This window comes from Callithrix jacchus, chromosome 22 (genome assembly GCF_049354715.1).
Source record: "Callithrix jacchus isolate 240 chromosome 22, calJac240_pri, whole genome shotgun sequence".
Classification (NCBI taxonomy): domain Eukaryota; kingdom Metazoa; phylum Chordata; class Mammalia; order Primates; family Cebidae; genus Callithrix; species Callithrix jacchus.
Window position 1 is genome coordinate 2,143,086 of NC_133523.1, and position 20,947 is coordinate 2,164,032.

A 20,947-nucleotide genomic window follows, 5' to 3' on the forward strand; every position below is an offset into this window, starting at 1 on the left:
ATAAAATTTTGCTGTAGAGATGGGGGTCTGGCAATGTTACCCTGGCTGGTCTATTTTTTTTTTTTTTTGAGACGGAGTTTCGCTCTCGTTCCCCAGGCTGGAGTGCAATGGCGCGATCTCGGCTCACCACAACCTCCGCCTCCTGGGTTCAGGCAATTCTCCTGCCTCAGCCTCCCGAGTAGCTGGGATTACAGGGACGCGCCACCGTGTCCAGCTAATTTTTGTATTTTTAGTAGAGACGGGGTTTCACCATGTTGGTCAGGCTGGTCTTGAACTTCTGACCTCAGGTGATCCATCTCCCTCGGCCTCCCAAAGTGCTGGAATTATAGGCATGAGCCAGGGCGCCTGGGCGATCCTGGCTGGGGCTGGTCTTGAACTCCTGAGCTCAAGTGATCTTCTTATCTCTGCCCCACAAAGTGCACACCGGGCCCACATATCCTTTTTGAAATCAGAGTCGGCTCACGCTTGCCATCCCAGCACTTTGGGAGGCCGAGGTGGGCAGATCACGAGGTCAGGAGTTTGAGACCAGCCTGACCAACCTGGTGAAACCCCGTCTCTACTAAAAACACAAAAATTAGCCAGGCATTGTGGTGGGCGCCTGTAATCCCAGCTACTCGGGAGGCTGAGGCAGGAGAATCGCTTGAACCCCAGAAGCGAAGGTTGCAGTGAGCTGAGATCGCGCCACTGCACTCCAGCCTGGGGAACAGAGTGAGACTGTTTCATAAATAACCAAATAACCAAATAAATAAATAAATCAGAGTCATACCGTCTGCCTCCTCCGTCAGCATCTATCCCCTCAGCCTTGATTTCAGAGAAGACCCAGGGATGGGTTCTCCAACCTTGACCATCCCACATGCTCTCCTGTCCCTTTCAGACAGTTCAAGCCTCACCACCTCCAGGAAGCCCTCCGTGATGTGCCTTTCTCTCCCTGCTGTCTATGGGCCCCTCACCAGTCACAGACTCCCCAGCTCCCAGCAAAGCACCTCCCACCCTGGTTCCTGGGAGTGCGGCAGGGTGCATTTCTTCATCCGAGTGCTCATCCACCGTGGCCTGCCCAGTGCGGGGGTGGCTGTTTCAGAAGCCTCACGGCGCTGGCAGGCGGCCATGAGTTAGAGGCAGCCAGGAGGAGGAGGCGAGAGCTGCTGCAGTCGGGGCGGAGGGACGGGGCTCCCCGGTCGTGGCCGTTCTGGAAATCGCACCCCGACCTATTCATTTCGTGCACCCTCTTGCCTCAGTTCCCAGAGGAAGTTCTCAACTAGGGGGCGTGATTCTGCCTCCAGGGGACTTCGGGTGATGTTTGGGATATTTCCCGTGTCATGGCTGAGGGTGTTACTGGCGTGGAGTGGGTGGAGGCCAGGGGCCCTGCTCAGCACCCTGCCGTGTCCAGGACTCCCCATCCCAGAGAACCATCCAACCCAACGTCCACGGGGCTGAGGGAGGAGCCCCTGAGTTAGTTGCTTCAAACAGAGTCTGTTCTGTGCTCACACCAGACTCCAGCATAAACTCCCAAGGGGGCAATCGGTTTAAACCAAGAGGACCCCAGCTCCTGGGATTCTTCTCCTGTCTCCCTCCCCATTCAGGGTGTGGATTTCTTTTCTCTCTTTCTTTCCCTTTTTTTTTCTTTTTTGGAGACGGAGTCTCACCCCATAGCCCAGGCTGAAGTGCAGTGGCGAGATCTTGGTTCACTGCAGCCCCCACCTCCCGGGTTCAAGAGATTCTCCTGCCTCAGCCTCCCGAGTAGCTGGGATTACAGGCACGCGCCACCACGCCCAGCTAATTTTTGCATTTTTAGTAGAGACGGGGTTTCACCATGTTGACCAGGATGGTCTCGATCTCTTGATCTCATGATCCACCCGCCTTGGCCTCCCAAAGTGCTGGGATTACAGGCTTGAGCCACTGTGCCCGGCCAATTTTTGTATTTTTAGTAGAAATGGGATTTTGCCATGTTGGCCAGGCTGGTCTTGCGCTCCTGACCTTGTGATCCCCTCCCTACCCCCACCTTGGCCTCCCAAAGTGCTGAGATTACACTTGTGAGCCACTGTGTCTGGCCAGGGTGCACTGGAGCTTCCTGGGACTTCGACAGGGCAGAGGATCAGGGAGGAAGAGTCCCTTGGAGGTCCGTGGAATCCCCTAACCCTGGGGGTCTCACCCAGGATGATTCTGCCCCCCACCAAGGGACACTGGGTGATGTCTGGGGATACTTGTGGCTGTCACGACTTGGGGTGCTCCCGGCATGGTGGGCGGAGGCCAGGGACGCTGCTCCGCATCCTGCAGTGACCAGGATGGCCCCAAATGTTAACAGCAGGAGTTAATTTCTACCTCAGCACCCGAATATCGGATGTTCATAGCAGAGATGCAACAGCAGTCCTCTAGTGCAGTGTGAAATCTGAAAAGAGGGCCAAGTGTTGTGTCCCAAGTCGGTATTCCCAGAACTTCCGGAGGCCGAGGCAGGTGGATCATCTGAGGTCAGGAGTTCGAGACCAGCGTGGCCAACATGGTGAAACTCCATCTCTACTAAAAATACAAAAATTGCCGGGCGCGGTGGCTCACACCTATCATCCCAGCACTTTGGGAGGCCGAGGCGGGTGGATCACAAGGTCAAGAGATCGAGACCATCCTGGTCAACATGGTGAAACCCCGTCTCTACTAAATATAAAAAATTAGCTGGGCATGGTGGCGCGTGCCTGTAATCCCAGCTACTCGGGAGGCTGAGGCAGGAGAATTGCCTGAACCCAGGAGGCGGAGGTTGCGGTGAGTTGAGATTGCGCCATTGCACTCCGCCCTGGGTAACAAGAGCGAAACTCCATCTCCAAAAACAAAAAACAAAATTAGCCGGGTGTGGTCTTGGGCGCCCGTAATCCCAGCACTTTGGGAGGCAGGTGGATCATCTGAGGTCAGGAGTTCGTGACCAGCGTGGCCAACATGGTGAAACGACATCTCTACTAAAAATACAAAAATTATCCAGGTGTGGTCTCGGGCACCTGTAATCCCAGCTCCTCTAGAGGCTGAGGCAGGAGAATCCCTTGAATCTGGGAGGCAGAGGTTGCAGTGAGCTGGGATCCTGGGTGACAGCAAGGCCTGGTGGAAAACAAAACCAAGTTAACACGTGAAAGAAAACAGGATTTGCCAGGAGTCGCATTTTTGCTTGGTAAGATCGAAGTGCACTTTATACACGAAATATAAGATATTTTATGAAACCTCACTGCAAAGTGGCATCTTTTTGCTGAATTAGCAGTTTAGTGTACCCGGAAGCTGTGTGCACCCAAATGTAACGCCCGGGACTTACATGTTTGCTTATTACATGCAAACTGCTGTTCATACCTGAGATCTTTTTTCTGGATTTAACCAGGAGGGGAAATAGTTTCGTTGGATAAGTCCACATTTTAGCTCACAGGAGAAACAGTTTACCGAACTTACCCGCAAAAGAAATCGTTTTTCCCTCGGGAAATCCATTTTTTTTTTTTTTTTTTTTTTTTTTTGAGACGGAGTTTCGCTCTTGTTACCCAGGCTGGAGTGCAATGGCGCGATCTCGGCTCACCGCAACCTCCGCCTCCTGGGTTCAGGCAATTCTCCTGCCTCAACCTCCCGAGTAGCTGGGATTACAGGCACGCGCCACCATGCCCAGCTAATTTTTTGTATTTTTAGTAGAGACGGGGTTTCACCATGTTGACCAGGATGGTCTCGAACTCCTGACCCCGTGATCCACCCGCCTCGGCCTCCCAAAGTGCTGGGATGACAGGCGTGATCCGCCGCGCCCGAGATGCACATTTCAGTTCACACATGAGATGTGTTTCCGCGTTTTAACCGCCAAGAGGAACGTTTCTCCTTAGGGTAAGTTTTAGTTTCCACAGGAAAAAATCTGAATTTATCCTCAAGGAGTAACATTTTTGCTTGATAATATCTTTAACATTGGAAGTTCTTGTTTAAAACATCGGGAGCTTTTTAAGAACAGAAAGACCAAAAAATAATAATAATAATAATAATCAGCGATGATTACCAGGTGTTACGTGAAATAATTTTGTCCTATGGGGGATGGGCGCGGTGAGACCACCCCCCCCAATACGCGGGGGCCTTTGTCGCCCCAAGCCGCCAGGAGAGGGGTCCCGCTGCGTGAAGGGGCCCTAGGGAGGGTGACGGGGACCGCGAGGGATAAACTGGCACTCGGAAACCACCAAAATTCGGCCCCAAAGAGCCGTCCCCGCCCCAAGGCCCAGTTGTGGGGGCGGGGACGCCTTAGGGCGCGCGCAGCGCGTACCCCGCGCTACGGCAGCCCCGCCCCCTGGCGCCCGCAGCGTGACGCGCGCAGGAGGGGGCGTGCCCCAAGGCTCAACAACCAATCTTCAGAGCGGCCTTGCCTTTGGTCCCTCACCTTTCACCAATCAGACCCTGGGAGGGGAGGACGTGCCTTTTTTTTTTTTTTTTTTTTCCCCGGCAGCCCCGCGCTCCGCCCCTTGCGCGGCCGCGTTCCCGGCGGCGAGGTGGGCGTGGCCCGGGCGCGGCGTCTATAAAGGCGGGCGGCGACGACGACGCCATTTTGCGAACGGCGAGCAGCGGCGGCGGCGCGGAGAGGCGCAGCGGAGGTTTTCCTGGTTTCGGACCCCAGCGGCCGGATGGTGAAATCCTCCCTGCAGCGGATCCTCAACAGCCACTGCTTCGCCAGAGAGAAGGAAGGGGATAAACCCAGCGCCACCGTCCACGCCAGCCTCAGCATGCCGCTCCTCAGCCTGCACAGCCGCGGCGGCCGCAGCAGTGAGAGGTGAGCGCCCCGCCCCCGTCCGAAGCTTCCAGAAGCGCAGGCCCGCGGGGGGCCGGCCTCGGGTCGACAGATGGGTCCCGGGCGCGCGAGATCCGCCCCTTTGTCAAGGCCGGGATCGCGCCGGGGGCGGGGCGGGGCGGGCCCGGAGGTCGCCCCCGGTCCTGGCAGCGCTCTCGGGGGGTCCGGAGCCTGGTCCGGAGAGGCCGTGAGGTCCTTGGTCGGGTTTGCGGGGGCGCCTGACTTGAGGGTGAGGTCGGAGGTCGGATCTGGGCTCGGGATGCGGAACCTGGGGGAGGCGTGTGCGTTTTGCGGGGTTCGCGGGATGGGGCTTCGCAGTGGACCGGGGACAGGCTTCGGCTTGCGGGTCGGGCTTGGGGGGCGCGCGGGGCAATGTGGTTGGGGGCGGGGGCGGTGCGAGGCTCCGCAGGGCTCGCGGGGCGGGTGGATTCGCACTTCGCGGTCCCAGCCGTGCAGCTTGCGGTGCGGGAGCCGGGGGTGCTTCGCGGCGGGCGGACCCCGGGGGCTCCCCGGTGTGGCCTCCGCACGCGGCCGACCTCGTGGGTCCCGTTTTTCGTCCCAGAGCGAGCGAGTCGATGTCCCGGGAAGCGGGGTGCGAGGCCGCGCACGTAGGCGCCGCCCAGGGCTTCTCCGCGGGGGCCCCCGGGGAGCTGGGGGTCCCGTCTCCTGACACCCGGGCAGCGCGTCTTGTTTCTCGGGGCGCGGGTTCCAGCTCCGGTGGTTGGGGGGCCACGGGGTCTCGGCCGAGCCTACCCGACGGCGTCCACCCGGGTGGGCGTCACTCAGCCCCGGGGATCGGGAGATCGGAGCGCGGTGCTGGCGGTGCTGCCGTCTGGGGGCCGTGCAAAATGGAGGCGGCTTTGGGGCCTGTTTACACTGCGCAGCAAATGGCTGCTGGCGCTGCCGGCCGCGCGATTGTGAAAATCTCCCCCGGGGCGCGGGGCCGCGTCTGCCGAGATGACGCAACCGCGAGGGCCCGGGCCGGGAGGGGGGGTGGAGGTGGCGGCCGCGAGCCGGAGCGGGGCGCGTCCTCCGCGAGGTCAGGCCAGGCCCCCACTTCCCCCTCCCCCCGTCCCCGGGAGAAGCCAGGGTTCCCGGTTGTGGCCGCAGTGCAGGCTGGAAAGGGGAAGCGCGGGGCGGGGTGAGGGGAAGGGACCCGCGCCCGGGGAGGGTTGGGCGGGCCTGGGCGGTGCTGTCCGAGGAGTCGAGGCTCAGTGACCTCTGCCCCCGGTTTTGGGGGCAGGCGATTGAGATGCCCTCGCGAAGCCCGGGCGTGTGGGGCGGGGCGGGGTCCTCCGGCCGGGGCGGACTGGACTGAAAGCCGCCCGCGCGCCCTGGAGGGGTGTCTGCCCGGAGCCGGCGCCGCCTCCTGACCCGCGTCTCTTGCAGTTCCAGGGCGTCTCTCCTCTGCTGTAGTAACCCGGGTCCGGGGCCTCGGTGGTGCTCCTGATGCCCCTCACCCACCCCTGAAGATCCCAGGTGGGCGAGGGAATAGTCAGAGGGATCACAATCTTTCAGCTAACTTATTCTACTCTGTGAGTATGGGCCGGGCCGGGCCGGGCGGGGGCGGGGCTGGGGCTGCTCTGGGGCCGCTCTGGGGCCGCAGGCGCGTGCTGTGCACCTTTCTGCCCTGTACCTGCGGCTTAGTTTAATTCCGGGAACTCGGAGTTAGTCGGAGCTGGTGGACAGGCTCCCGAAGCTCAGGCCTGGGCCTCAGCCTTAGTGCTGCCGGGCGGGTGGGCGGCCGCGGTCTCGGAGCCCCGTAGTGCCAGCGGGGCTTCTGAATTCAGGGGTTGTGAATTGGGCTGCACCGTCCCCTGGGCAGGATGATCGGCTGAATGTAACAGAGGAACTAACGTCCAGCGACAAGACGAGGATTCTCAACGTCCAGTCCAGGCTCACAGACGCCAAACACATCAACTGGCGAGCAGTGCTGAGTGGCGGCAGCCTCTACATCGAAATCCCGGGCGGTGCGCTGCCCGAGGGGAGCAAGGACAGGTGAGGGGCGGGGACAGGTGGGGCTGCCCGAGGGGAGCAAGGACAGGTGAGGGGCGGGGACAGGTGGGGCTGCCCGAGGGGAGCAAGGACAGGTGAGGGGCGGGGACAGGTGGGGCTGCCCGAGGGGAGCAAGGGCAGGTGAGGGGCGGGGACAGGTGGGGCTGCCCGAGGGGAGCAAGGGCAGGTGAGGGGCGAGGACAGGTCGAGCTGCCCGAGGGGAGCAAGGACAGGTGAGGGGCGGGGACAGGTCGGGCTGCCCGAGGAGGGCGAGGACAGGTGGGGAATGCTTACCCAGGTGTCCAGGGAGCAGGTGGGGGGCGCTGCCCAAGGGGGGTCACTGCCCAATGAGGGAGAGCACTGCCCTCAGGTAGCAGATATGGGGGCTGCCATTGCTTTGTGGGTGGGCACAGGGTCCCTTTTATAAAGTCACTCCAGCCTGGGCACAGTGGCTCACACCTGTAATCCCAGTACTTTGGGAGGCTGAGGCAGGCAGATCACGAGGTCAAGAGAGCTAGACTATCCTGGCCAGCATGGTGAAACCCCGTCTGTCCCCTAAAAATACAAAATTTATCTGGGTGTGGTGGCGCACACCTGTAGTCCCAGTTGCTCTGGAGGCTGAGGCAGGAGAAGAGCTTGAGACCCGGAGGTCCGGAGGTGAAGGTTGCAGTGGGCCGGGATCGCGCCTCTGCACTCCAGCCTGGGCGATGGAGAAGTGCAACAAGTTCTCACCCTGAGAGTCGGCCCTTCAGGGGACTCCGGGCAGTGTCTGAGGACTTCTCTGACATGGGGGCTGCGCGTGGGTCGGGCCAGGGGGGCTGCTTGCCGTCTCAGGACAGCCCCATCTGTAAGATGATCTGGACCCAGGGGGACCCCGGAGTAGAGCGGCCCTCTGGGTAGCTGTTACCGCCCGGGAGGGAGGTCGGCAGGTGGGTCGGTCTGGCTGCAAGGTGCTCACGCGCGCTGTAGCTTCGCAGTTCTCCTGGAGTTTGCTGAGGAGCAGCTGCGAGCCGACCATGTCTTCATTTGCTTCCACAAAAACCGTGAGGACAGAGGTAGGTGACCTCATCTCCTGCAGCGGATGTGTGGGGGTGCCTGTCCCACCCCTTCATTCTCAACCCACGGGCTTGGTCTCCATTCCCCACACCCTCGGGCATCCCAGCAGGGGCTTCTGGGCACTGGGGGCTCTGACATCTGAGAGCCTCTTCCCCGCAGCCGCCTTGCTCCGGACCTTCAGCTTTTTGGGCTTTGAGATTGTGAGACCGGGGCATCCCCTTGTCCCCAAGAGACCCGACGCTTGCTTCATGGCCTACACGTTCGAGAGAGAGTCTTCCGGCGAGGAGGAGTAGCAGCCGCAGCCTCAGCGGGGCTGCACATCAAGCCCCTGGGGTCGCCCCCATCAGCTGGGCGGGGGAACCGTAGACTCGCTCCTCTCGCCCGGGATTGTCCGCATGTCGTAATTGTGCAAATAAATGCTCACTCCAAATTAGCAGTATATTTCTTGAAGTTGAATATTGTGTTTGTGATACTGAAGTATTTGCTTTAATTCTAAATAAAAATTTATATTTTACTTTTTTATTGCTGGTTTAAGATGATTCAGATTATCCTTGTACTTGGAGGAGGAGTTTATTTGGAGTCTTTCGGAAACAGTCTTAGGTCTTAACTTGGAAAGAGCGGTATTCATCTCCCTTCTATTCTCTCCAAAAGCCAATAAAGTGATACACCCCATGCACGTGGCTCCGTGGTGTCAATGCCAGCGACTGTGGGGAGGGGTCGCGGGGACCTTTCCCGCGGAGGAGACTCGAGCTCTTACTGCTCACTTGGAGTCTCTTCCCGCCCCAGCCTGCGCATGGGGGGCGGTGTCGTTCAGGGCAGGAGCACTTCCGGTGGGGGTGTGGCCTGCAGACCGTTTCCGGACCCGCCTCCCGCGCCGACTGTGCGGCCACAGCGCCACCTGCCGGCCGCAGCCGGAAACACCGCCCTGAAAGTCAGCCAGGGGTCGGGGGTCCGGTATTGAGCTGTCTGAGCGATGGTGGGGTCGGCTGGGAGGACAGACCTGGACAGACACTCCCAGCTCGTTAGGGCAGCGCAAATGCAGGGAAGGGGCATTGGAGCTGAGGCCTTGCAGGCTGAAGACGAGTCAGGTATAGTAGAGGGGCTGTTTTCAGGGTAAAAAACAACTTGAGCGCCGTGGCTCGCCCGTGTGATCTCAGCACTCTGCGAGGCTGAGGTGGGCGGATCTTTTTTTTTTTGAGACGGAGTTTTCGCTCTTGTTACCCAGGCTGGAGTGCAATGGCGCGATCTCGGCTCACCACAACCTCCGGGCGGGTCTTTAAAAAAAAAAAACACTTGTGGGCAAAGGGGGCGGGTAGCAGAAAGTACCTCCAAGGATGAACAACAGGGGGCTGGAGACTTTAAAAGGGAAGAGCCCGTGTGTTCCAGGGCACTGGGGAGCCATGGGGCGCGTTTGAGCTGGAGAGGGACCTCATAGGACTGCCTTGGGAAACGGAATGGAGGGGCAACCCTGAGGCTCCAGGGAGGCCACAGGCAAGGCAGTGCGGAGTGGCAGAGCCCTAAAGGACGACTCCTGTTCCCCACTGGTGAGTCTGTGCCTGTTTATTCCATCATGCAGCAGTATTAAGTGAGCACCTACTGTGTGCCAGGCCTGGCCTTTGCCTCCAGGGAGCTCACAGCCTTGGGGACAGTAACAGGAGAGAGGAATAAATGCTCCTTGGTGGTGCCGTCTGCTGGGAGTGGGCAGAGAACGCAGGGTAAGCAGCTAGCAGGGCGCCCGGTGGGGGAACCTGTATTTGTTTAGAGGAAGTGGAACTGGAACGGTGTGGCAGAGGAAACAGCCTCTACACATGCTTGGGGGCGGGAAAGAAGTTAGTGGTCACGGAGGAACGGAGGGAGGCAGGGTGGACGCAGAGGGATTGGGGGGGAGGTGGCACAGACCCACGGGGACTTTCAGGGACGGTGAGTCCAGACCCCTCTGAGATGGGCTGGGTGTCTAAGGTCCCAGTGTGCCTTCCCTTCCCCTGACACCATCCAGCAATTCCCACCACACACCCAGAATCACTGGTCATCTTCAGCACGGGGGTGCTCTGGGGCCAGGGATGCCTCTGGTCCTGGTCTTGGCCTCTAGTGGAGACAGTGACAGGCCCTGTCGCCCAGTGACAGGCCCCGCCGCCGCAAGAGCGCCCTGGCTGCTGGGGAAGGCAGAACACATTCAGAGCGACAGTGATCCAGTGGGGTGTCCGCTCCTGGGAGACGTGTGGGGGGCCTGGCTTCAGGGAGGTGCTGCCCACACAGGAGGCGCTGGCCATCAGCCCCCAGCCCTGGACGGGCATCTGCACCCCTGGGAAGCCCGTGACCCGCATCCCAGCGCAGGCGAGAGGCTCTGGAGCGCAGGCACTGCTCTCTCTGCTTCGCCCTGGACTCCGCAGGAAGGGGTTGTCCCGGCGTTCACGGAGACGCTGACCTCAGCCCCAGCCCTGCCTCCGGGGCAGGCCTGGGCCAGGTGTGTTCGCTGAGGGTTGGGGTCAGTCCCACAGCAGCGCCAGGGCCTGGCCCATGGAGGACTCGGTGGCCTCCGCCAGGTACTCGCAGCACAGCCAGTCCTCGAGACCCGGCGCTTCCCCGCCTGCCGCCCGCTCTGCCAGGCGCAGGACCAGTAGCGCGCGACGCACCCGCAGCCACGGCCCGAGCGCCCCGAGCCAGGGCCCCAGCGGTGCTCCCCGGCCGCGCAGCTCAGGCCCGGGCCCCCAGAGCAGCGCCTGCAGCGCGCCCCGCGTGCGGGACGCCGAGGGCCGCCAGCGGGTCAACTGCGCTGCCAGGCGCTCCAGGCCGGCGGCCAAGGTCGAGGGCGCAGCGAGGCCGAGCAGCGCGCGGAGGAGGCGGCCGAGCTGCGGCGCGTGGGGGCCGTGGGGGCCGGGGGGGCCGGGGGGCTGCGGGCAGACGCGGCCAAAGTCCGCGAGGAGCAGACGCGGGGGCCCGGTCGCCGCACAGCCCCGCGGGGCCGCCAGCAGCAAGTTCTCCGGCCGCAGCTCGACCAGGGCGGCGCCCCGGGCCTCCAGGAACTCCAGGGCGGCGCTCAGCTGCAGGAGCTGCAGGGCCACAGCCCACGCGAACTCCTCCGGCGGCTGCGCGCGGGCCTCCGCCAGCCACTGCGCCACCGTGCGCTCCGGCACCTCCGCCGCCAGCGCCACCGCGCCCCTCCAGGGCGCCCCGGGCAGCGCGCCTTCCGGCACCAGGCCACACAGCCCCTGCAGATTGAAGTGCGGGGACAGGGAGGCCTGCAGCTCCAGGCCCCACGGGTGGGGCACGTCCGCCCCGGGCTTGGGCACCTGCAAAGCAGAGGGGGTGTCGGGACCTGGATCACCGACCCTCCCGGCACCGCCTGCTCCCGTGCCCCGCACCCCAAACTGCCCCCACTCCGGCTGGGGAGGGGCTGCCCGCATCCCTCCAGAAGCAGGGGGTCCGTGTTAATTTGGAATTTAGTCACCTACTGTGAGGACTTTCAGGAAAATTAAGCCAGGGAGGAAGATGGTGGCAGAATGTCCCTGGGCAGTGAGTTCCAAAGAACATTCCTGGGCCCGGCGCAGTGGCTCAAGCCTGTAATCCCAGCACTTTGGGAGGCCGAGGCGGGTGGATCACCTGAGGTCAGGAGTTCGAGACCAGCCTGGCCAACATAGTGAAACCCCGTCTCTACTAAAAATACAAAAATTAGCTGGGCATGGTGGTGCGTGCCTGTAATCCCAGCTACTCGGGAGGCTGAGGCAGGAGAATTGCCTGAACCCAGGAGGCGGAGGTTGCGGTGAGCCGAGATCGCGCCATTGCACTCCAGCCTGGGTAACAAGAGCCAAACTCCGTCTCAAAAATAAATAAATAAATAAAAGTAAAAGTAAAAAATTACAAAACTAGCCGGGCGCGGTGGTAGGCACATGAGAATCGCTTGAACTCAGGAGGCAGAGGTTGCAGTGAGCCAAGATCATGCCACTGCACTCCAACCTGGGTGACAGACTGAGATTCTGTGTTTAAAAAAAAAAAAAAAAAAAAAAATTAGGCCGGGTGCAGTGGCTCACACCTGTCATCCCAGCACTTTGGGAGGCTGAGGCGGGTGGATCACCTGAGGTCGGGAGTTCGAGACCAGCCTGACCAACATGGAGAAACCCCAACTCTACTAAAAGTACAAAATTAGCTGGGCGTGGTGGTGCACGCCTGTGACCCCAGCCACTCAGGAGGCTGAGGCAGGAGAATCACTTGAGCCTGGGAGGCAGACGTGGCCGTGAGCCAAGATCATGCCACTGCACTCCAGCCCTGGGGACAAGAGTGAAACTGCGTCTCAAAACAAAAAACAAAAACCCAGACAAAAGGAGATCCTGGGCCCCTGGCAGGTGTTCAAGGGGCTTTCCCAAGGCTCGCAGGAAATACTCGTGGCCCCACCCGCGCTTTGGAAACGTGGTTTCCTGGGTTGACTGCGTTGATTCACGTGTTAGTTGCAAAATAAGCAATGAAGGCTGGCCCAGCGCGGTGGCTCACACCTGTGATCCCAGCACTCTGGGAGGCAGAGGTGGGTGGATCCCCTGAGGCCAGGAGTTGGAGAGCAGCCTGGCCAGCATGGTGAAACCCCGTCTCTATAAATGAATAAATAAACAGTGAAGTCTAATATGGTTTTGATGGGTCCCCAGCAACTCTCATGGCAACTGTAACCACCCCCCCATGTTGGAGGCGGGACCTGGCCTGGGGGGAGGGGACTGGCTCTTGGGGGTGGTTTATGATGCGTGGCTCAGCACTGTGGCTGGGATAGAGTGAGTTCTGGTGTGGTCTGGCTGTGTCCCCGTGTGTGGCCCTCCCCCTGCTCTGCCTCCCGCTCCCACCGGGTGACGCGTCTGCTGCCCCTTCGCCTTTCACTATGACGGGAAGCTTCCTGAGGCCTCCCCAGAAGCCGAAGCCACCAGAACCATTAGCCGATTAAGACGCTTTTCTCTATAAATTACCCATTACCCAGTCTCCAGTATTCCTTTTTCCCCCCGAGACAGAGTCTCACTCTGTTGCCCAGGCTGCGTTCACGGCAACCTCCGCCTCCTGGGTTCGAGCGATTCTCCTGCCTCAGCCTCCCTCAGCCTCCCGAGTAGCTGGGATTACAGGCGATTGCCACCATGCCTGGATAGTTTTTGTGTGTTTAGTAGAGCTGGGGTTTCACCATTTGCCCAGGATGGTCTTGAACTCCTGACCTGGTGATCCGCCCGCCTCAGCCTCCCAAAGTGGTGGGATTACAGGCATGAGCCGTGCCTTGCCTTTTTTTTTTTTTTTGAGAGGGAGTCTTGCTCTTTTGCCAGGGTGGCATGCAATGGCCCAGTCTCGGCTCACTGCAACCTCCGCCTCCAGGGTTCAAGCGATTCTCCTGCCTCAGCCTCCCTCAGCCTCCCGAGTAGCTGGGATTACAGGTGCCCGACACCATGCCGGGCCAGTTTTTGTATTTTTAGTAGAGCCGGGGTTTCACCATGTTGGCCAGGCTGGTCTCGAACTCCTGACCTGGTGATCCGTCCACCTCGGCCTCCCAAAGTGCTGGGATTACAGGCGTCAGCCACCACGCCCGGCTTCCACGTGCGGTGGAACTAACACACAAGGTGAAACAAGCCCCGGGTTATGCTGAGACAGGAAGGGACGCCTCAGAGACAGTGGGGCAAGGGGCTCACCTTGGCCACCAGGATGTGCCAGGCCTCCTCGTGCACACGCACCACGCGGTAGTACTGGGCGTCCCCGCTCTCCGCGCAGGGCGAGCTGTCCAGGAGGCGGAAGCCGTGGCCGGGGCGGCAGGGCCCCGGGTGGCCTCCCATGAGCCGGGCGCGGAGCTGGGCGTAGATGGCGCGGAGGCCCTCCAGCTGCTGGGCAGCCAGTGCAGCGAGCACGGCCCCCGGGCTGTGCAGATCGCGCAGGGAGAGGCTCAGCGGGGCGTCAGCTAGACCAAAGGTCAGCTCTGCAGGGGGACCGGCTGGTCCCGCCTCGGCCTGGCTCTCGTCCACACTGTGGGACCCCAGAAGGGGCCTCCGGGGCGGCTTTCCTTGGATGGAGCTGGGGTGGAGGCCCCTGCGCGTGGGCAGTGACTGCGTCCGGGTTAAGATCTTCTGGGGCAGGGGTGGGGGCAGGGGCTGTGGGTCGGTGGAGGGGGACCCAGGGGTCCAGGGGCGGCAGGCCTTGGAGGGCAGCAGGTGGGCACGGACCTCACCTGCAGGGGGAGACAGTGGGGAGGGTTGAGGACAGGCGGAGTGGGAATGGGACATGTGACTCCACCTCTGAGCCTCGGTTTCCCCATCTCTAACATGGAAGAAATAAGGCTGGGCACCGGTGGCTCATGCTTGTAACCCCAGCGCTTAGGAAGGTGGAGGCTGAGGCAGAAGGATCAGTCTCGCTTGGAGTTCGAGACCAGTCTGGGCAACACAGCGACCAGTCTGGGCAACCCCGTCTCTGAAAAAAATTTTTTGTTTCTATTTTTATTTTATTTATTTATTTTTTAAAGATAGGGTTTCACCATGTTGGTCAGGCTGGTCTTGAACTCCCGACCTCAGGTGATCCGCCGGCCTTGGCATCCAAAATGCTTGGATTACAGGCGTGAGCCACTACGCCCGGCCGAAATTTTTTTTTTTTAATTTGCTAAAAAAAAAGAACAAAAAACAAACAAAAAATTGCTACAATTCAAGATGAGAGTAAAAAAATTTTTGTTAAAGAAAAATAAATAAATAAATATAGAAAAAATTTGCCGGGGCCGGGTGCGGTGGCTCACACCTGTAATCCCAGCACTTTGGGAGGCCGAGGTGGGCGGATCACCAGGTCAGGAGTTCGAGACCATCCTGGCCAACATGGTGAAACCCCGTCTCTATTAAAAAAAAAAAGAAAATGTGCTGGGCACACTGGTGCGTGTCTGCTGCCCCAGATACTCAGGAGGCTGAGGTGGGAGGATTGCTTGAGCCCAGGAAGCGGAGGCTGCAATGAGGCAGGATGGAGCCACTGCACTCCAGCCTGGGTGGCAGAGTGAGACCCTGCCTCAGAAAAAAAGAAAAAAGAAAAAAGACAATAATAACCGCTCTGTGCCCTGTAGGAGAGGATCCCACCCCCAGGTCACAGAAGGGGAAACTGAGGCTCATAGGAGGATAGATCACTTTAGAGAGTGGTGCCACCCAGCACTCAGTGACTGCTGTTGACCTCTGTGGCTTTGGGCAGGTATCTCTCTCTCGCTTTTTTCTTTTCTTTTTCTTTCTTTCTTTTTTTTTTTTGAGACGGAGTTTCGCTCTTGTCACCCAGGCTGGAGTGCAATGGCGCGATCTCGGCTCACCGCAACCTCCACCTCCTGGGTTCAGGCAATTCTCCTGCCTCAGCCTCCTGAGTAGCTGGGATTACAGGCACGCACCACCATGTGCAACTCATTTTTTTTTTTTTTTTGTATTTTTAATAGAGATGGGGGTCTCACTATGTTGCCCAGGCTGGTCTTGAACTCCTGGGCTCAAGCCATCCACCTGCCTTGGCCTCCCAAAGCGCTGGGATTACAGGCGTGAGCCACTGTGCTCCGCCCACCAACCCATAGGTTCTTTTTCAGCCCTCACCCCCCTCCGGGCCTTCCTCTGAGGTCACTCATTTTACCAGCTGCTGCTGTTCCCAGAGGCCGAGGTGCCTGGCACACCCGCCCCCGCTGCCCCCTGCCTTCCCCCCAGCCCAGGGCTCCCAGGGGGGCTGCTCACCGAGGTTGCTGTACGTGGGCTGCGTCGACCCAGTGGGGTCGTCAGGCTCGGGGGGCTCTGTGGGTGGCTCCGGGCTGCTCATGTTGCTGGGGGAAGGGCAGACGGGGGCATTTGGGGTGATGTGCAGGGTGATGTGGGAGGGGTGCGTGGGTATGGGGGGTGCGTGAGTGTGGGGCATGGGAGACCCCGAGGCTCCCCACTTCAGGGCCCTTGGCGAGAAGAGGGGCACCCACACTCCGCTCCCCTGTCCGGTCGTGACCCTGCTGTGTCATCCTGAGAGGGTTTCTTGCCCTCTCTGGGCCCACTTCCTCAAATCAGGAGGCAGTGAATGTTCCAGGCTGGTGGGAAGGACCCCCACTCCGGCACGTTTGGGATGGGGACAGATGTTCAGCCCGAGGACAGGCCTTTGGGGGTCAGGGACCCAGGGACCCAGGCATCCATGCTCAGGCCTCATCCCCCAGAGCTCAGCTGCGCGGTGGCTGTTGGCAGCCAGGCCCCAGCCCACCCCCACCCGCCCAGACCCCTAACCTCGAAAAGTGGCTGCCTCTGTCCAGCTCCCCGCTCCAGGAGCCCCCTACCTTCAAGACTGGTGTGACCTCCAGGGAGGAGGGGTCCTCGGGGACAGACTCCCAATGGCCACAGCCCCCCGCCTCGCAGGAGGGGTCTGACTTAGCACCAGCAGCCGACAGGAAAAGGTCCGGCCAACTGTCAGACCGCAGCCCTGGGAGGGGTGGGGGGCCTTTCGGCAACACTTCCCCACCCGCTGGGGCCGCCCCTCCGCCGCCCGCCCACAGAGGAACAGCATCCCGGGCAGAGGGAACAGCCTGGACGAACACCAGGAGGTGGCATCTGAAAGTCAGTAGCGCCAGGGCTGACAGCCGGGTGGGCGCAGGTGGAAGGCGGGCCGAAGCCTCAGAGGCCAGGCTGGGGTGGGAGGCAGTGGGGAGCCCTGTGAGATGGGGGGCAGAGCTGGCCCGCCGTAGGGGAGGGCACAGAACACGGTGACAGCTGTCCCCGGAAAAGTGCAGCTGTCCCCGGAAAAGTGCAAGACGCGTTTGTGGCTTCCCCGCCGACAGCCCTCGGCCCCATCCCGGGGCCCCGGAACGTGGAGTGTGGGTGAGGACCCTCTTGGCTCCCTGCGCCCCGCCGTGTGACTGTGGGCAAACCTCCGCCCTTTCCCTGCTCCTGCGAAGAAAGAAAAGCGTCTCCCACATCCATCCTGGTATCAGCCGCTGCGGGTGGATTTTTCTCTGAAAAAATGTAATCGTCTCCCTTTCCCCTTCCCCCTCCCTCACCGCCTCGACGCGTTTATTTAGAAAAAGACGTTTTAGATAAAATCACCATAAATGGGAAAATCAAGAATGGAAAAAACCCAGCTGAAGTGCCTGCCTGTCAAAACCGTCTTTTTTTTTTTTTTGGAGACGGTGTTACACGGTTGCCCAGGCTGGAGCGCAGTGGGGCAATCACAGTTCACTGCAGCCTGGAACGAACCCCGGGGGCGATCCTCTGGCCTCGGCCTCCCAACGTGCTAGGATCACAGGTGTTAACCATGTTGGCCAGGCTGCTCTCGAACTCCTGACCACAAGCAATCAACCTGCCTCGGCCTCCCAAAGTGCTGGGATGACAGGCGTGAGCCACTGAGTCCAGCCCACTGAGTGCATTTCATGCGGGGTTCCCCCATCCCGTTTCCCTTAGGGGAAATGGGCCCAGAGAGAGCAGGGGGTCCGGCCACGCGCAGTGGCTCATGCCTGTAATCCCAGCACTTTGGGAGGCCAAGGCGGGCAGATCATCTGAGGTCAGGAGTTCGAGACCAGCATGGCCAACATGGTGAAACCCCGTCTCTACTAAAAATACGAAAAATTAGCTGGGCATGGTGGCGCGTGCCTGTAATCCCAGCTACTCGGGAGACTGAGGCAGGAGAATTGCCTGAACCCAAGAGGCAGAGGTTGCGGTGAGCCGAGATCGCGCCATTGCACTCCAGCCTGGGTGACAAGAGCGAAACTCCGTCTCAAAAACAAAAAACCAAGGAGACAGGTGTGACTTGAGCTGCATCTTGGCTCCCTGAAAAGGGAGGGCCTCTCACCTGGGGTCTCCCCTGTCCCCCACCCAGTGCACCCCACACATGAGACAGGATTCATTGAAACCATGGAGATTGTAGCTGGTTCACGGCGGGTGTGCAGAGCTTTGCACGGGGAGCGGGGGGCTCTCTGGATGGAGACTGCGGCCCACAGGGCAATGGTTTCACCTGCCTTTGCTGCCGGAGAGAACGGGAAATCAGTCTCTACGGAGCATCCCGCAGCCTGGAGCCCCCGCCCTCCAGCCGCCTTGAAACCAGGCACGGAGGGAGGGCAGCCTCACAGTCCCTGACGGCCGCTGTTCTGATCCTGAAGGGCAGGGAAATACAGGATCCTTAGTCCCAGGTTCAAATGGGGAAACCGAGGCCGGAGAGTGACACTGGGGCGTAGCAAGTGAGAGGCTGCCCTTGGTCAGAGCTTCTGCGTCCCAGCTCTGTGCTTCTTCCTAAAAAGCACAAGCTCTCCATGTGCCTTCCCGGGCAGGTGGGGTTTGAGCCCTCGCACCCACTGTGGGTCACCATTCTGTGCCTTAATTTCCCCACCTGCCACCGCTCCGTGCCTCAATTTCCCCACCTGCCCCCTCTTTGTGCCTGTTTCCCCACCTGCTGCCTGTGCCTCAGTTTCCCCACCTGTCGCCACTCTGCCTCAGCTTCCCCATCTATTGCCTCTCCGTTCCTCGATTTCCCCACCTGTCACCTCACAGTGCCTCAGTTTCCCCATTTGTTGACTCTCCATGCCTTGGTTTCCCCACCTGCTGCCTCTCTGTGCCTCAATTTCCCCACCTGCCTCTTCTCTGTGCCTGTTTCCCCACCTGTCGCCACTCTGTGCCTCGGTTTCCCCATCAGTGAGGATTGGCACAGGGCTAAAGCACTTTATTAGGCTCTCTTCCAAACCAAAGACTCCCTGCCTTTCCTCGGAGCCCTGAGAGACAGGCAGGGAGGACATGGGGCCCCCCTCAGCAGCAGCAAGACCCCCGACCTGCTGGACAGAGAAAGTGGCCAATTCCAGGAGGCACAGCGGGGACCGATGTCTTCTTTCTTCCCCAGCCTGAGTTTGGGGCAGGAGCTTTCCAAAAGCCCAACGTTGCCCGCTGTTCTCAGCCCCCGCCTGTCCCTAGCTGGGGCCTCAGAGCTGCTCCCCTCCATCTTCTGCCCCTTGCTCGACCCATCTGTAAAATGGGTTCGTAACAGGACCCAGCTCACCGGCTCACCTCAGCGTGAAAGCCGTGAACGCACACCGTGCCTGGCACAGCGCCGGGAACAGCATGGGCGCTGCGGAAGTGTGGCCTGTCGCATTGTCACCGTGTGGAATTCTCTCAGAGATGGCTTTAGGGCTGGAGCTTCGGCAGCACCCCCTGGGGACCCCGGCAGCCCCTCATCCCTCAGCCCTGCCTCCTGCCCCCTGGTGTTCCCGTGGGCGTAAGAACAAAATCTGAGGTTATTAACTTGGTTCCATTTTTATTGGACTTGGACCAAATACAGCAGGATGAGGGATGGGGGGCTGAGGGGTCTTGGTTCATGTGGGGATGGGGTGGGGGGCTCCGGGGGCTGAGAAATCCTAATATACGGACGCTCTGTGAACCCTAACACGGCCAAGAATGCGCCCCTTCCTGGCTTTGACAGGCTAAAGGCACTTGGATGTCAATTTTGGGGGGGCCCTTGGGGTTGTCATGGTAACCGGTCAGACAGGTGCTAAGAAAAAAACAGTCGGGGCCAGGCGCGTCATGCCTGTAATCCCAGCACTCTGGGAGGCCGAGGTGGGCAGATCATGAGGTCAAGAGATCGAGACCAGCCTGGCCAACATGGTGAAACCCCATCTCTACTAAAAATACAAAAACAGCCTGCGTGGTGGCGCGTGCCTGTAGTCCCAGCTACTCGGGAGGCTGAGGCAGGAGAATCAGTTGAACTTGGGAGGCGGAGGTTGCGGTGAGCCGAGATCACGCCAGTGCACTCCAGCCTGGGCAACAGAACAAGACTCTGTCTCAAAAAAAAAAAAAAAGAAAAAAAATTGGTTTTGCCCAATTCGGGGGTGGCGGTTGGGGTTGCAGAAACTTCACCCCTCAGTCACATCGAGCCTCCGCTGGGGCCTCTGCGCATCATGGCGCAGGCCTGGGCCCTCCCGGCCACGCTCAGGGAGATGGGGCTGGTGTCTCCTTCCAGCTCCGTCTGAAACCTCTGCTCAGAGCTTCCAGGGCTGAGCCGTCTTTCTCTGTTTCTCTCTGGCTGATCTCAGAGCAGGCTGGAGGGACCCAGGATCCAAGTCTAGCCGTCTAGCCGGTCGGCAGGCCTGGCCTCTGAATACGGGGTCACGGGTTTGACCCTCAGACCCGTCTGACAGATGACGCTGGCGGTCCGGGTGGTCCTCAGTCGCTAGCTGAGATGACACAGCTGGGCAGGAGCAGAGCTGCCTTTGAGCCTTTCCTGCAAAGCCCTGGAGGGTCTGTCCTGACCTCTCGGTCGGCGACCAAGCCCTTTCTGGCTGTGGTTTTGGCCTAATAAAGGTCCCTGTAGCTGCCCCCAGCTGTGTCCTAACTCCTCTGGCAAATGTGGAAGGGAGGGGCAAGAAGTAGCTGTGGGGAGGCCGGTCACAGACGGTCCCTATGGTCCCTGTGTGGTGTCTGAATCCTTCTGCAAAACCTCAGCTCCTGCTTGCTTACCCCCCGTGACACGGAGCACACTACCTGTAGAGTGACAGAGTGGTGGAATGGGGGAAGATCTTCCCTGACCTGAGCTGCAGTTGGCCTGTGACTCCTGCTTTGGTCCTAGATCTGCCGCACCCCTGCAGGTGCAGAGACCAAGCTTCCTCTGTCACCCTCTCCCGAGAACTGGGGTCCTTGCTGCATGGGGAGGCCCTGGCTGCAGCCTTGATCTTCTCATTGCCTCTGCAATGCACATAGCAGGGCCCCCAAGAACCCTCTGTGCTCCTTGGTCTCGTTCCCTACCTGAGTCCTGGGTCAGCAGGGCCGGGCATGATAGTGCCACGCTCAGGGCCTATCTGAGGCCAGCTCAGGGGTCAGGACCTAGGGGCGAAGGTCCCTCCAGTAGACGCATTTAGAGGGACACAGCACCCCAGAAGCCATGCTCCTGGGCCGGGGCCACGGTGGCCCCCTCTTGCCTGCTGTTCTGGGAAGCAAGTGGCAGGGAAGGGAGGTGGAGGGACCCGGTGATGGCTCCTCCCTGTGGATACCCCTGCTGGGCTGTGGGGAGGACAGAGGGTGGGGTGTGAGGACCCCACCGTGTGTGCTGGGTCCTCAGCAAGACCTGAGCCTGCGCTTGAAGGTCGGCTAGGAGATGCTCAGCTGAGCAGGCGCTGGGTGGGCCGTGTGTCCCAGGTGTGAGCCATGTGTCCCAGGTGTGGGCTATCTG

At 60.2% G+C, this 20,947-nt stretch overlaps 2 protein-coding genes across 2 annotated transcripts; one reads left to right on the plus strand and one right to left on the minus strand.

Annotated features, from left to right (window-relative positions):
* Window positions 1-4,498: 4,498 nt before the first annotated feature.
* On the plus strand, window positions 4,499-8,497 carry OAZ1 (ornithine decarboxylase antizyme 1). The gene is given in 5 exon segments (NM_001289597.2): window positions 4,499-4,756; window positions 6,164-6,309; window positions 6,600-6,772; window positions 7,739-7,824; window positions 7,985-8,497. Coding segments are annotated over 5 exon segments (684 nt in total). The 5' UTR covers window positions 4,499-4,610; the 3' UTR covers window positions 8,119-8,497.
* An 872-nt stretch (window positions 8,498-9,369) lies between these two features.
* Window positions 9,370-16,214, minus strand: PEAK3 (PEAK family member 3). Its single transcript, XM_078361445.1, has 4 exons — window positions 16,086-16,214; window positions 15,508-15,593; window positions 13,471-14,000; window positions 9,370-11,115 (listed from the first exon to the last, which is right to left on the minus strand). Exons 2-4 carry the CDS (start codon window positions 15,587-15,589, stop codon window positions 10,312-10,314), a joined length of 1,416 nt encoding a protein of 471 aa, XP_078217571.1. The 5' UTR covers window positions 15,590-15,593; window positions 16,086-16,214; the 3' UTR covers window positions 9,370-10,311.
* Between the last annotated feature and the right edge of the window lie 4,733 nt (window positions 16,215-20,947).

What these genes read in the sequence shown, in the direction of transcription:
- PEAK3 (XM_078361445.1), bottom strand. Translation starts at nt 15,589, where the DNA reads ATGAGCAGCCCGGAGCCACCCACAGAGCCCCCCGAGCCTGACGACCCC. An exon ending in GCCCACGTACAGCAACCTCG is followed by an intron (nt 14,001 to 15,507) that starts GTGAGCAGCCCC and finishes CTCCCCCTGCAG; the next exon opens with GTGAGGTCCGTGCCCACCTG. An exon ending in GGCACATCCTGGTGGCCAAG is followed by an intron (nt 11,116 to 13,470) that starts GTGAGCCCCTTG and finishes TCTGCTTTGCAG; the next exon opens with GTGCCCAAGCCCGGGGCGGA.